Genomic DNA, 13124 nt, shown 5'->3' with positions numbered 1-13124 from the left:
CAGCACTTCATAAGAATGGCCATCCAAATGGCCAACAAATGAAAAAAAGTGCTTAATCTAATTTGTCAACAAAGAAATGAAAAGGCTACAATGAAGTATCACTACAAACTTACCATATGCCTAAAATGAAAAATACCTGAGTGAAAAGGACTGATATCAAACATTGACAAAGAATGGAACAACTAGAATGCTTACACATACTATACAAGGTTAATTATGGAAGATTCCAAAACCAGCAAATAAATGGTCTACTACTAATAAATGGTCAGTAAAATAATTACCTCTGATGTGGCATGGCAGGGGCATGAGTAAGTAGGGATGGGGGTGGGAGCCTTAGGATGAGGATAGGACTGGGAAAGGGTATGAGGGCTTCTGGGATGAAGGTAAGCTTCTATTTCTTCTGAGTGGTGATTATGTATATGCGTTAACTTTATGACAAGTCACTGAGTGGTACACTAGTGACTATGTCCTGTCGACACATGTATTATACTTTACAAGTGCAAATACTTAGATGCATAGCTACTTGCAGCTCAAAGTACGTCTGATATATATTGATAATTGCTGTTATGATAATTGGCCGACAGGACTGTTCAGTCCAGTTCAGTCACTCAGTCGTGTCCGACTCTTTGTGACTCCATGGGCTGCAGCATGCCAGGCTTTCCTGCCCATCACCAACTCTTGGAGCTTGCTCAAACTCATGTGCATCAAGTTGGTGATGCCATCCAACCATCTCATCCACTGTCGTCCCCTTCTCCGCCTACTCTCAAGCTTTCTCAGCTTCAGGGTCTTTTCCAATGACTTGGTTCTTTATACCAGGTGGCCAAAGTATTGGAGTTTCACCTTCAGCATCAGTCCTTCCAATGAATATTCAGAACTGATTTCCTTTAAGACTGACTGGTTTGATCTCCTTGCAGTGCAAGGGACTCTCAAGAGTCTTCTCCAACACCACAGTTCAAAAGCATCAGTTCTTCAGTTTTCAGCTTCCTCTATGGTCTGACTGTCACATCCATGCATGACTACTGGAAAAACCATAGATTTGACTAGACAGACCTTTGTTGGCAATGTAACGTTTCTACTTTTTAACATGCTGTCTAGGTTGGTCATAGCTTTTCTTCCAAGGAGCAAGTGTCTTAATTTCATGGCTGCAATCACTATCTGCAGTGAATTTGTAACCCAAGAAAATAAAATCTGTCACTGTTTCCATTGTTTCCCTATCTATTTGCCATGAATTGATGGGACTGGATGTTATGATCTTCATTTTTTGAATGTTGAGTTTTAAGCCAGTCTTTTCACTCTCTTCTTTCACTTTCATCATGAGGCTCTTCAGTTCCTTTTCACTCTCTGCCATAAGGGTGGTGTCATCTGCATATTTGAGGTTACTGATATTTCTCCCAGCAATCTTGATTCCAGCTTGTGCTTCATCTAGCCTGGCATTTCGCATGATATACTCTGTGTATAATGTAAATAAGCAGGGTGACAATACATAGCCTTGATGCAATCCTTTTCCAATTTGGAAGCAGTCTGTTGTTCCACCTCCGGTTCTAACTGTTGCTTCTTGACTTGCGTACAGATTTCTGAGGAGACAGGTAAGAAGGTCTGGTGTTCCAATCTCTTGAAGCATTTTCCATAGCTTGTTTATATCCACACAGTCAAAGGCTTTGGCACAGTCAATAAAGCAGAAATAGATGCTTTTTCTGAAACTCTCTTGCTTTTTCTATGATCCAACAGATGTTGGCAATTTGATCTCTGGTTCCTCTGCATTTTCTAAATCCAGCTTGAACATCTGGAAGTTCTCAATTCACGTACTATTGAAGCTTCACTTGGAGAATTTTGAGCATTACTTTGCTAGCATCTGAGATGAGTGCAATTATGTGGTAGTTTGAGCATTCTTTGGCATTGTTTTTCTTTGGGATTGGGATGAAAAGTGACTTTTTCCAGTCCTGTGGCCACTGCTGAGTTTTCCAAATATGCTGGCATAATGAGTACAGCACTTTCACAGCATCATCTTTCAGGATTTAAATAGCTCAGTTGGAATTTCATCACCTCCACTAGCTTTGTTCATAGTGATGCTTCCTAAGGCCCACTTTACTTCGCATTCGAGGATGTCTGGCTCTAACCACGATCACACCATCGTGGTTATCTGGGTCATGAAGATCTTTTTTGTATAACTCTTCTTTGTATTCTTGCCACCTATCATATCTAAATTGACCTACAATATAACATTTTATTTCAATAATTTGACATTAGAATATGAAACATACTAATGTAGCAGGAGCCTAGATATAATCTTGTTGCAGGTACACTTTTGAGAATAAAAACATCACCCATGTTACTAGCGTGATGGGGAGAATTTAGTTCTATTCCTAAGAGCAGTACCTCTCAGTTGCTACTTCTGATGTGCACCTTACACTATCAGATTACCAATATTGGCAGCACCAGTGGCTTAGCTGCTCTCTTTCTTGCTTGTTAGGTGCCTGTGATAAGGTCTGGCAGGAGAGACTTATAAGTAGCTTTTCCTAGCCTTTTCCAGAATTGCTCTTGATATGAATAGGAGTCGTCAATAACGTTAAAACAATTGAGATTATAGCCCCCAGGTGACTATTTCCTTCACATAATTTCAGTCTTTCTCTTAATGAGAAGCAAATAAAGGAGTACTGTCTTCTAGAAAAATAACAGAGATTATATATAATTAATAATCAATCCCTCTCTTTCAATGATTTGCTCCCACGATCACTTGGTCTCAAGTAAGTCCCAATATAGCTAATATAAAAACAGCACAGTGAAGGAGAAAAAAGCACTGCACAAGGAATTATATAAAGTCTTCTATCCTTAGTGCTTTCACTAACCATTTGTGTGACCTTAGACAGATTTGGGGCTCCTGACTAGATCACTTATAAACTCTTCTTCTGATGTGAAAATGACATGATAACATATGCAATTTTGCAATGTGAACCTCAATATATTAATAAGTGTAATCTTGTGCTTACCACAAGATTTTAAAAGTTGTAGCTATATAGTATAATAAATCTACTACACAACTATTTTTCTTTTCTCCTCCCGCCAAAATTATGTAGGCTATTCCTCCTATCTTCATATTTACCACAAACTTTTTAATCACTTTCAAATGTCTTCCCCCTTTAACAATAATAATCAGACTAGCAAACATCTATTGAACAATTCCTATGATGCAGGCACTGTTCTAAATTTTACACATGTGATCTTCTTTAATCTTCATAACAACTCTGCTATAATTTCTCCCAGTTTAGAATGGGGAAACTGAAGCACAAAAAGGTTAAATGAGTTGTCCTATGTCACAACCTAATAAACGAAAAAGCCAGATTTGAACCCAGGCAATCTGATACCAGAGCCTACAGAGTAAGAATATAATAAACATTAACCATTGCTTCCACCTAAATTCTTACTATTTGCCCTGGATTGTGTCAAGGCACATTATATATTATATATAATTTCTTAGCAACTCTTAAAATACATTATTATTCCTACAGGTAAGAAAGGAAAATTTAGGCATATAAAGTTTCTGTAACTTTCTCAAGGATGAATAAAATAGCAATCAAGATTTGAACAGTAGCCTGTTTCTTCCTTTATTCTCTTTCTTTCCTCTTTTCTACTTTTTCTCCTTTTTCTCTTTGCTATTGTTCTTTTTTTTTTTTTTTTGCTATTGTTCTTTTATCCACCCATTTTCCCCATCTATTTTGCATTAAAATATATAGTATCATGCACTTCATTTATCTCTAATGTAAAAGACAACTCAGGGCCTAAGCATAAATTAAGATTGAAGACTAGATTAGAATAGATAGCATTTCATTCCAAGACCCAAAGTCTCAAAAATAATGTCATTATCTAAAAAAATTAATTATTTTGTCTGAGTAAATGATAACTTAATATTTTCATGTATTATATCATTATAAATCAAATATATTTAGTAAATATATACACACAAATATTACAAGGATATATATAGTAATCTTAGAAATTACAGATATTGAAGCATACTTTCATAATAATATCATCATATGAATTCATTTTATTCTTCTATGAAATTATTATATTGCTTTTCTTTTCATAAAGCTTTCTTTTGAAAAGAAGTTTTAAGAATTATTTTATTTCACTTGCATCAATGGGACTATTATCACAATTTCAATCTAAAATTTTAATGCTATTTTCTAAATTACCTTGATACTTTCTAGATTCATAGTATTTATTTTTAAATATCTTATTACATCACCTACAGAAGTAAGACTGTTAGATTTTTTGCATACATTGTTTACTTCTTACTGGTCTCTGTGGTTTAATTTGTCACCATTAATAGCTACATTTTCTCTGCTCTATGTTGAATACTCCAAGGTTTTCTAATAAGATCAGTTCTTCCAAAGACTAACAGAACAACACCATAATTTTGTTATTGGGGTAGTTTCTAATATACATTATACGCAAAACCTTTAAAATGTCCATAAACTTGTACATATTCACTATAAATATTTGACAATTTTGCTAAATTTCTTAGTAGAACTAATATTAATGCCATACAGTTTTGTGTCTTTTTTTCTCTAATACTCTTTTGAAAAAGCAATTTATTTTATTTCATTTTGAAAAGATTAAATCTAAAATGCTAACAATGCCTTTTTCAATATAAACTTTTTTAAATGATTAAAACAAACTGTGAAAGCATTAAATGAACAGGTAAAATTCAGTTTTCCTCGTGGTCTAAATACATTGTCTAGTAGACAGCTGAGCTGTAGAGTACACTTGGTATATGTATCACTTAACACAAGGGACTGACAAATTCTACTTTACCAAAATGAGTAAGTTTAGTTGAGAATGACTCAAATTTGACAAGTGTTTTTGTAAGAATTGGTAAAGTATTAAAGCACTGTTTTAAAATGTTAGAGCACATGGTAATTTTTTTTGTTTTTATTGGATGACTTCAAACAAACAACTATTAAAACTTAATTCTATACCAAAGATAACTGTAAATAGTGTGAATTCTGTTACATTTTTCTTAGTGTTGCCGTTTGTTTTCTAGGCAATAATTATCACCATGTATTAAGAACACTGATGTTCTTGATACACTATTCTCTTAAATCCTCACAACAGCACTCTGAAGTAGTCTTTCTGATACTCATTTTACAGATGAGGAAACTGAGGTTTAGACAGTTTAAGTAACTTGACTAATAGGACACAGGCAAAAAGAGGAAAGGCAGAGTTGAGAAAAGCTCTGTCTCACCACAAAGTCAATGTTTTTGTCTAGCTGCTTCAATACTAACACCAAGTCTGGTCAAATGGTTTTTAAAGAGGAAGGTGAATGTTTTACTTTGGAGAGACAGAGGAAAATTCTTCTTTTTTAATTCATAACATCTGTCCTGCCAATTAAGACCCAAACTCCCATCTCAAACATTACAGAGCATTTTAATATTGTCCTCCTTGTCCTTACATTTCTTAGTTGTCCCAAAGGATGAAAAACGTTCAAAAAAAAAAAAAAAAAAAAGAAAAACCCCACTGAAACAGTGAGAAGATAGAATTAGACACGTGCTTACAGCCCTTATCCCCTCAATACCACCAAAGAGGAAGTTATCTAATATACTACCTACAAGTAGAGGAAATCCTGTTCCATGGAATGAAGCACTCCCTGAAACAGTATTATTGATTGTTTAAGGCAGTCAACCAATTCTTCAAATTACAATCAGGGCAGATCCAGTTATAGAATATTTATAGACTAAAAGCATGTTATGTGCAGAACTGAAATTTACAATACATGCTCAGAACTATTATACTCTTTTTGAAGGTATTAATTTGTGTTGAGTTTAAATGTAAACTAGAGAATCATTCTTTATTAGGCAGTATAACTGAAATTGCTCGAGATTAACCCCCCAAAACACTACCTCAGAGGTTTCTGAAATACTGCAGAGCTGGAAAGATCTTTTGAGTCACTTCTTTTAAACACTTGGTCTTATTATTGGGTATTTTAAAGTTTCCCATTGTTTCTGACCATTAAGGACTATAAAATGATGGCTACACAATTTACTCACACAACTCCAGCAGGGACACTTTAAAAAGAATTAATCTGAAGCATATATTTAATATTAAGTGTAAATGTCATTACCACCATCTGCAAAGCCAGTTGCAGTGATAATAGGTACAGCCACCATAATTAGTCCACTGCTGCTCCAAACATACTTCATCAAGAACTGCTCTATCATGATGTACCACAAACGTTTGGATAAAATGAGGTTCATCTGAAATGCTAAAGCTTTGTAACTTTTCTGGAGTTGGTTCATTTCTACCTATGGAGAGAAAAAGAGATAAGAATTAACCTAGTATGAACTATAAAAATAAATAATGTATGTTTGAGGACTTTCTTTAAAGATAATTCCATGGTTTCTCTTTCTTAGTATACTCTTATCTGTGATTCTAACAACCAATAAATGCAGATTATGTCAGAATTAGTCATTATTTCTTGTAATCACATCTAAATTATTTTTTAAATATCTGATATTTAGTATATATAATGTTAAATATAAATACAGACAAGTGATTTATACTTATGTTTTCAAAGTTATCTGTATAAGATGTTAACACTAAATGATAATCCATAAAACATGAATAAACAGTTAGAACCTTGTCCTTGATCACACCAAAAATAAGTGAAAATAAACACATGACATGTATACTCGTAATTAACTCCACTTTTAAGCACTCAATTTACTATGTTTTGTCTAAATGCAAGAAACCTACAGCATGCTATAATTTATATCACTAAGTTCAATGATTCAAAATAAATATGATTTATACAATGTATGAGGCCAGTTTTGAAGTGGGAATATAAGTCCTAAAACTGCTTAAAATTTTCTTCTTCAGAATGGTACTACTATAAAACTTTTTTGAATAATTGACAGTTTTGAAAATTAATTCTGCTTCATAATCATGCCATTTCAACTTTAGAATAATTTACTGTTTCATCTGCCAAGTCATTTGTATTAACATTTCAGATGCATCACCTTAAAGATTCCTGTCATATTTAATATTCTTAAATGAACTGCAAGTTTATGTAATTAGGTTAACTATTCTAGGGACCTGCTAAATGCTGAATATCTTTAATATATAAAAATATTCTGGAACTCCTTTTTCCTTCTTTGTCTCTAATTTTTTTACTTTTCCTTCAAAGCCAGGCAAAATTTCATTTCACTCTTTTTTTTATTTGTCTCAAAATATGATGAGCAATGAAAATGCCATTTGTAAGTCACTCTCCTATACTTCTTAGAACTAAGGAACTTCATCATTGACCAGTCATGCAAAATTGTCACACTTGTCTTCTCATATGAAAACACTTTTTTTCTCTTGAAAAATAAACAAACAATACCATTGTGAATTTTCCATCTCAGTGGAAGCATGTTTACTTAGCTTCTAAACATATATTTTTCTTCAGTGTTCCAGGACCATCTACTTAGTTAGGATTTTAGTTTTAAGAAAATTCTTTGGAGATAATTCTGAGCACGTTTGGATAACTGAGGCTAAATAGACTTTTTAGAGTGGTGAAAATGTTATTCTCGTGAAACTTTAGACAAGTTTGCACTTAATATATAATTCTTTAACAGCTTATGATTAAAAGCGGTAACGAAGCATATATTTTAATACAGGTTTAAATGTCATAAGAATCCAAAATGCTAAAGAAATGAGCACAAAAACAATACAACAGATGGTATCCGGCACTGCAGTGGCAGTTTGAACAATCTCACGTTTCACCCATCATCTGAATTTCTTTCTTACCTTATGTCCTCTGTAAAAGGCAATTTCTTCAACATTGGCTATGATTCTGGAGTGCACGTACCGCAAATAGCCTTTTCTATGAGCTTCTTCAGCTACCAATTTACCAAATTTGGGAGAGCAGGCTTTTAACACTTTAGCAGTGGCATATACCACAAGCCCTGCTAAAACAGTGGGCCCAATTGGGCTTGCTCCTCTGGATGTAGCAGTCTGGATAAGTGTATAGGAGGTCAGGATTACATCTAAAATAGGTTTGGTCAGATTGGAGTACAAGTGAGCCACCGACTGCGCGAACATCATAATATCCTCAGTAAGAGACTGGTCAGGGTTTGCCAGCCTCCCATCCATATTGATCACCTTATAATAAGTCTGATTTGCAAAATAGGTCTCATAGGCATGGTCTACTAGGCGAGTTCTGAAGGCCAAGGCCAGTTTGCCCTCCAAGTACCTTATTGCACTGTTGACAAAGGTGGCAGGGATGGCAATCATAAGCCACTTGATTAACTTGATGATGAAAGTCCGAGGCTTCTTTTCCACAATGCTTTTCACAATTTTTCCATCCAAACCTGCTACATAAATAGACAGAAAGGTTCTTGAAATTAGTGCTACCGAGTGGAGGCAGAGCCATCCTGTTTCAGTGGTCACAAGTTTTGGAAAGAGAATTTTCCGAAGTTCTAGTAGCTGTTTGAAAAAATCTGCATTCACTCCAGGCGAAGGTTTTTTACAAGTGGCCTCGGTGCAATGCAGTATTTCTCTGTTCTCCGCAGCCGGGTAAGCGCCTTTTTTCTTCCTGTGGCCAGATTGCTTTAAATGCTTGCCAATGATGGGATAGAGGGTTTTCAGAGCATACGCTGCAGCTACCACACAGGCAGCCCTTTTAGCAGCCCTCGATCTGGTCCATTTCACTCGATCAGCTGCTGCATTTAGCATATGTATCATTTTCCCAGTTACCCAAACCGGCTTCAAAAAGAATTGGTTTTAAAATATCATGCTCCACAGGAATCCCCAGCAAATGTTTCAGAAAGTTTTACAGCGTTCCATAGTTCGCAGCGTTTCTCCTCTTCTGTTTTTGTTTTTATTTTAGAAAATTTTGTTCTGTGACAGATGCTTCAGAGCTCAGGCTCCACCGCATCTACTGGGGATGATTCCCTCAGAAGCTCAAGCTGCACGGAGCAGCCCCAAGCTCCTCCCTCTCAGGCCCCTCATTGGCTGTAAGGACGAAGGGACCCTTGGAATCCTCGCTGCTTTCCTTTGAACCTTGAAAATGAAGAGAGAGCAAAACGAATTATATCCTTAAACAGTTCAGAGAGTTAAATGTCTATTTTTGGAGAGGTCGAATCAGGGCAGTTGCTGGCGACAAAACCTGCCTAGGCGACTGAGCATGCTCAGCGTCACTTAGAAACCGACAGAAGTTTCAGAAAATACATCACTTCTCTAAGGTTTTAGTAGATACCACAGAGGAAGAGCAAAAAGAAAGGGAGATTTCCAAGAGCTAAAAAGGGAGATTTCCAATGACGGAGAAGGAACCGGGGAGATGACGGAGGAGAGGATCAACAGATAAAGGGTATGGAATGAATCTGAAAGGGAGAAGAAAGTAGCATATGGGAGGGGCACTGGGAAAAAACAAAATATCAAATATTCGGATCTGTTTTTCAGCACTCTCCCCGTGCCCTTTTATTTATTTATTTTTTTAGTGTCTGTGATTTCACATGAAACCCCAGAACCTATCAAACAAGTTGTATGAGGCTATTGTTTTGTAAATAAATGGGAGATAAGTCTTCAGTATAATAAAAAATAATTATTTGATATGACTTCATTCCAAAGTTTACTTGTCCTTATAATAAAAATCTTCAAGTCCCGTAACTGTTATTCTTAACAATGGAGAGCTGATACACTGGTGATTATCTACAAAGTGACTATTAAATAAATGAGAGCAGTGTTTCACTTCTACCACCCCTGTGTCCTTTAGAGATTTGGTACTTGGAGGTATGTGCCTTTATATTCAAAAGTTAACCATTTGGGAGTCGAAGGGGATTAGATGATAGAAATAGCTTCTCCACCATCTTGCTTCATTTTGCAAGAGTTCCTTGTCTTTGGTAAGCTTATGTTTTGTTTGTTTTGTTTAGGTTTAGAGGTAATCTATTTCCCATCTCCATTTTGATTATTTGATAAAAATCAAGTGTTCAAAAATATTCTCAGCATCTCTAATGGAGGACTAAACTGTAAACAAGCAAAATTGTGCATATTTTAAAAAATGTAACAGACATGTTTTTTAGGCAAAGATGAGTTATTCTCAAAAATGCAAAAACATTTTTGCTTCTCTGCCCCTCATTGACCTCCCTGCCCCACACACAACATACACACACATTTCTAGTCAACTAGAATCCTGGGAAGATGTCCATTTAATGAGAATAGAGATTGGCAAATTACAGCCCAACCAGTGGGCCACATTTGTCCCACCAATTTTTATGTAGCCTATGAGCTAAGAATGAGTGCTTAGAAGCTTCAGTTGTGTCCAACTCTGTGTGACCCTATGGACTGCAGCCGGCCAGGCTCCTCTGTCCTTGGGATTCTCCAAGCAAGCATACTGGAGTGTGTTGCATTGAACCCGCATCTCCTGCACTGGCAGGCAGGTTCTTTACCACTAGCACCACCTGAGAATAGTTTTTACATGTAAACTCTGGCTGAAAATACATCAAAAGAAGAATAATATTTTGTGACATGAAAATTATATGAAATGTTTGTGTCCATAAATAAAGATTTATTGGAACATAGCCACACCCATATATTTATGTATTGTCTGTGGCAATAGAGACAGACAATTAGGTAGATGAAATAGAGCTCAGAGACAGAATTAGGTAGATGAAATAGAGCTCAAAATAATCATTACCTGGTCCTCTAAGGAAGTTTGTCAGTCCCTGTGCTAGAATAGTAAACCTTTCTCATTGTCGAATGATCTTCACTATTCAGTTGACTGTGACTAAAGAACTATCGTCACTTTTATAAGTAACCATATTTTTAACTTTCAACATTCCTCCTTTTCCAAATACTTACATGACTTCCAAGAATCATCACAGGTCTCTTCATTTGTTTGCATTCAATTCAGCAGATTTACTAATACATAAGTGGCAAATTCATGCAAGACTCTGATAGTTGGCCATATTAGCAGCATAATCTATCATTCCATTAAGACTTTCTGTCTGTACATAGAGATCATAGTGCCATTTTTATTTTCAAAAAAATTTTTGTTCCTAATCCCATGCTTTTCCAGTGTTAAAATAAGGCTGCCTTACATTTATAAAATTGAATTATTTACGTCACATCTCCGGACTGTGACAGGACATGTGGAGGGTCAAGATAAACTGAACTCGGGGTGATAGAAGGATGTTCAGTTGGCAAAACATGATACACAGAGGGATGCATGGATCAGAAAGCAGCTGGCAGTCAAGGGAAGTGGCTTGCATCACTGGCGTAGGGCAAGATCAGGGAAGAAGCAGGGCAGTGGGAAATCTACAAGCTAAGAAACAGAGACCTAAATACGTAGGCAGGTCAGTTTACCAACTGAAAGTGAAACTCAGGTACAGGAAAAGCCTTTAAAGCCTAGAGTGAAAGACTTATTAGAATGAGGAAATGGGTATAAAGAAAATAATCAAGATAGAAATTTGGTTACCAGAAATGTGGTACAAGGAAAGTTGAAGTTCAGTTACTAGAACTGGGAAAAGGCCAATATAAGATTTAACCTGTTGTAAAACCACTAAAGTACAGACCTATCACCACTGAAATTCCACAACCCCGCTATAACCCCACTCTGCTCCCAAAGGCTAGGATTTATTTGACCGCCTGAGATTAGACTCAAGCCTTCAGGAAAGCCAGAGATGGTAGAAAACCAGATAGGCATTTTCAATTGGAAACATATGCCATTTAAATAAGAAACTAAGAATGTCAAGGTCCTTCTTTCATAATGCAATTAAAGCAACAATAATGTTAATTTAGTTTGTGTTTGAAACTAGGGAAAAGGGAGGTGAAAAAAAAAATCACTGCTTACTATAGTAAACATAGCTTGTCGAGTTTACATGTTTTTATGTGGAAAGTAAAATTTTCTTAAGAGGGGAGGAATAATCTTAGAGAAAGATATTGAAAGTAAGTAAAATTAAAAATAAGCAATAATTATTAAATTGTTCTTAAGTGTGATACTCTCAATGTCCAAGTCAAAGTGGACACTACCGATGTTCATTGAAGAGCAGAATTAAATACACTTTATAAATGATACAGAATATATACATATATTAGAAAAAGTATATGATTTATAAACTGTAAAACTCCAGAACTAATTTTTATAATAAACTGATATACATATACTAGTATATAAATAAAAATATATCATGCAGATAATGTATGTTTGTGTTTTTAGACAGTAAGTCTCCAGAAAGTAAATAATTTTTAGTAATATGATAAATTAAGATTTTAAAATTCTGGATGGATTTTTTTCAACAAATGCTAAATAATATTTTAGCAGTGCTGTATTTCTTTCTTGAACTGTTTGCTGACCCAAGAGGTTACTTAATTGCCCTCTGGCCCAAAATAACTCAGTATTTTACTCATTATCTATCAGTTGTGCTAGCCTTTTTCATATGAGTCATAATAACATTGACAATGAAATCTTAGGTCAACATTTCAATTGTTACAAATAATACTTAATATCTAGTCTAATTCAAACCAATGATAGATGTACTTTACTGAATCTTTGTTATAAAAATCAGTACTTATATGATTATATATGGAGAAGGGAATGGCAACCCACTCCAGTGTTCTTGCCTGGAAAATCCCATGAACAGGTGACCTGGCAGGCTACAGTCCATGGGGTCGCACAGAGTCGGACATAACTGTAGTAACTTAGCCCATGATTATACAAGATGCCTGCCCTGGGATATAATCCTATTTTAGGTACTATTTCCTAATGACTTAACAGATAATGTATTATATTTGAAATTATGAGATATTCTCCAGGTTAATAGGTGAAAAATGACCATGACATTTGGGGGAAAGAAAGTAGTTTGTGCATTTGCTTGGGACAAGAGATTTGTAGTTTCTAATCAAAATATAATAGAACAGTTTGTAAGATACATTTTTGGAAGGATATTCAAATATAACACTGAAATGAACAGTAAAACTCAATTTTGTTTTGAGTTTTTTCCAGTAAAGAGTTTAAAGTCTTTGGGCTTTTATAGCTAAATCAAGTTTTGATGTGGCATTCTCAAAAAAATCACAAAATATACAGAGTGTCAATTACTACAGTGCAATGTTTCTAATAGACAACTGTTTACTGAATATTAAAACTAAAA

General features: G+C 35.2%; 1 protein-coding gene across 4 annotated transcripts in view; it reads right to left on the bottom strand.

Annotated features, from left to right (window-relative positions):
* Positions 1-8721, bottom strand: part of ABCD2 (ATP binding cassette subfamily D member 2) — an 85699-nt gene extending 76978 nt beyond the window's left edge. For 3 of the 4 annotated variants that reach the window (XM_065932172.1, XM_065932173.1, XM_065932174.1), the window contains exons 1-2: positions 7786-8721; positions 6122-6302 (exon numbers count right to left, since the gene is read on the bottom strand). In XM_065932172.1, coding sequence (XP_065788244.1) covers positions 6122-6302; positions 7786-8721 — 1117 coding nt within the window. The remainder of the gene's footprint in view (positions 1-6121; positions 6303-7785) is intronic. The other variant, XM_065932175.1, reaches the window with a different exon arrangement.
* Between the last annotated feature and the right edge of the window lie 4403 nt (positions 8722-13124).

The sequence above is a fragment of the Muntiacus reevesi genome, chromosome 4 (assembly GCF_963930625.1).
Source record: "Muntiacus reevesi chromosome 4, mMunRee1.1, whole genome shotgun sequence".
Taxonomy (NCBI): Eukaryota; Metazoa; Chordata; class Mammalia; order Artiodactyla; family Cervidae; genus Muntiacus; species Muntiacus reevesi.
This window is presented reverse-complemented; position numbering and strand designations above follow the sequence as displayed.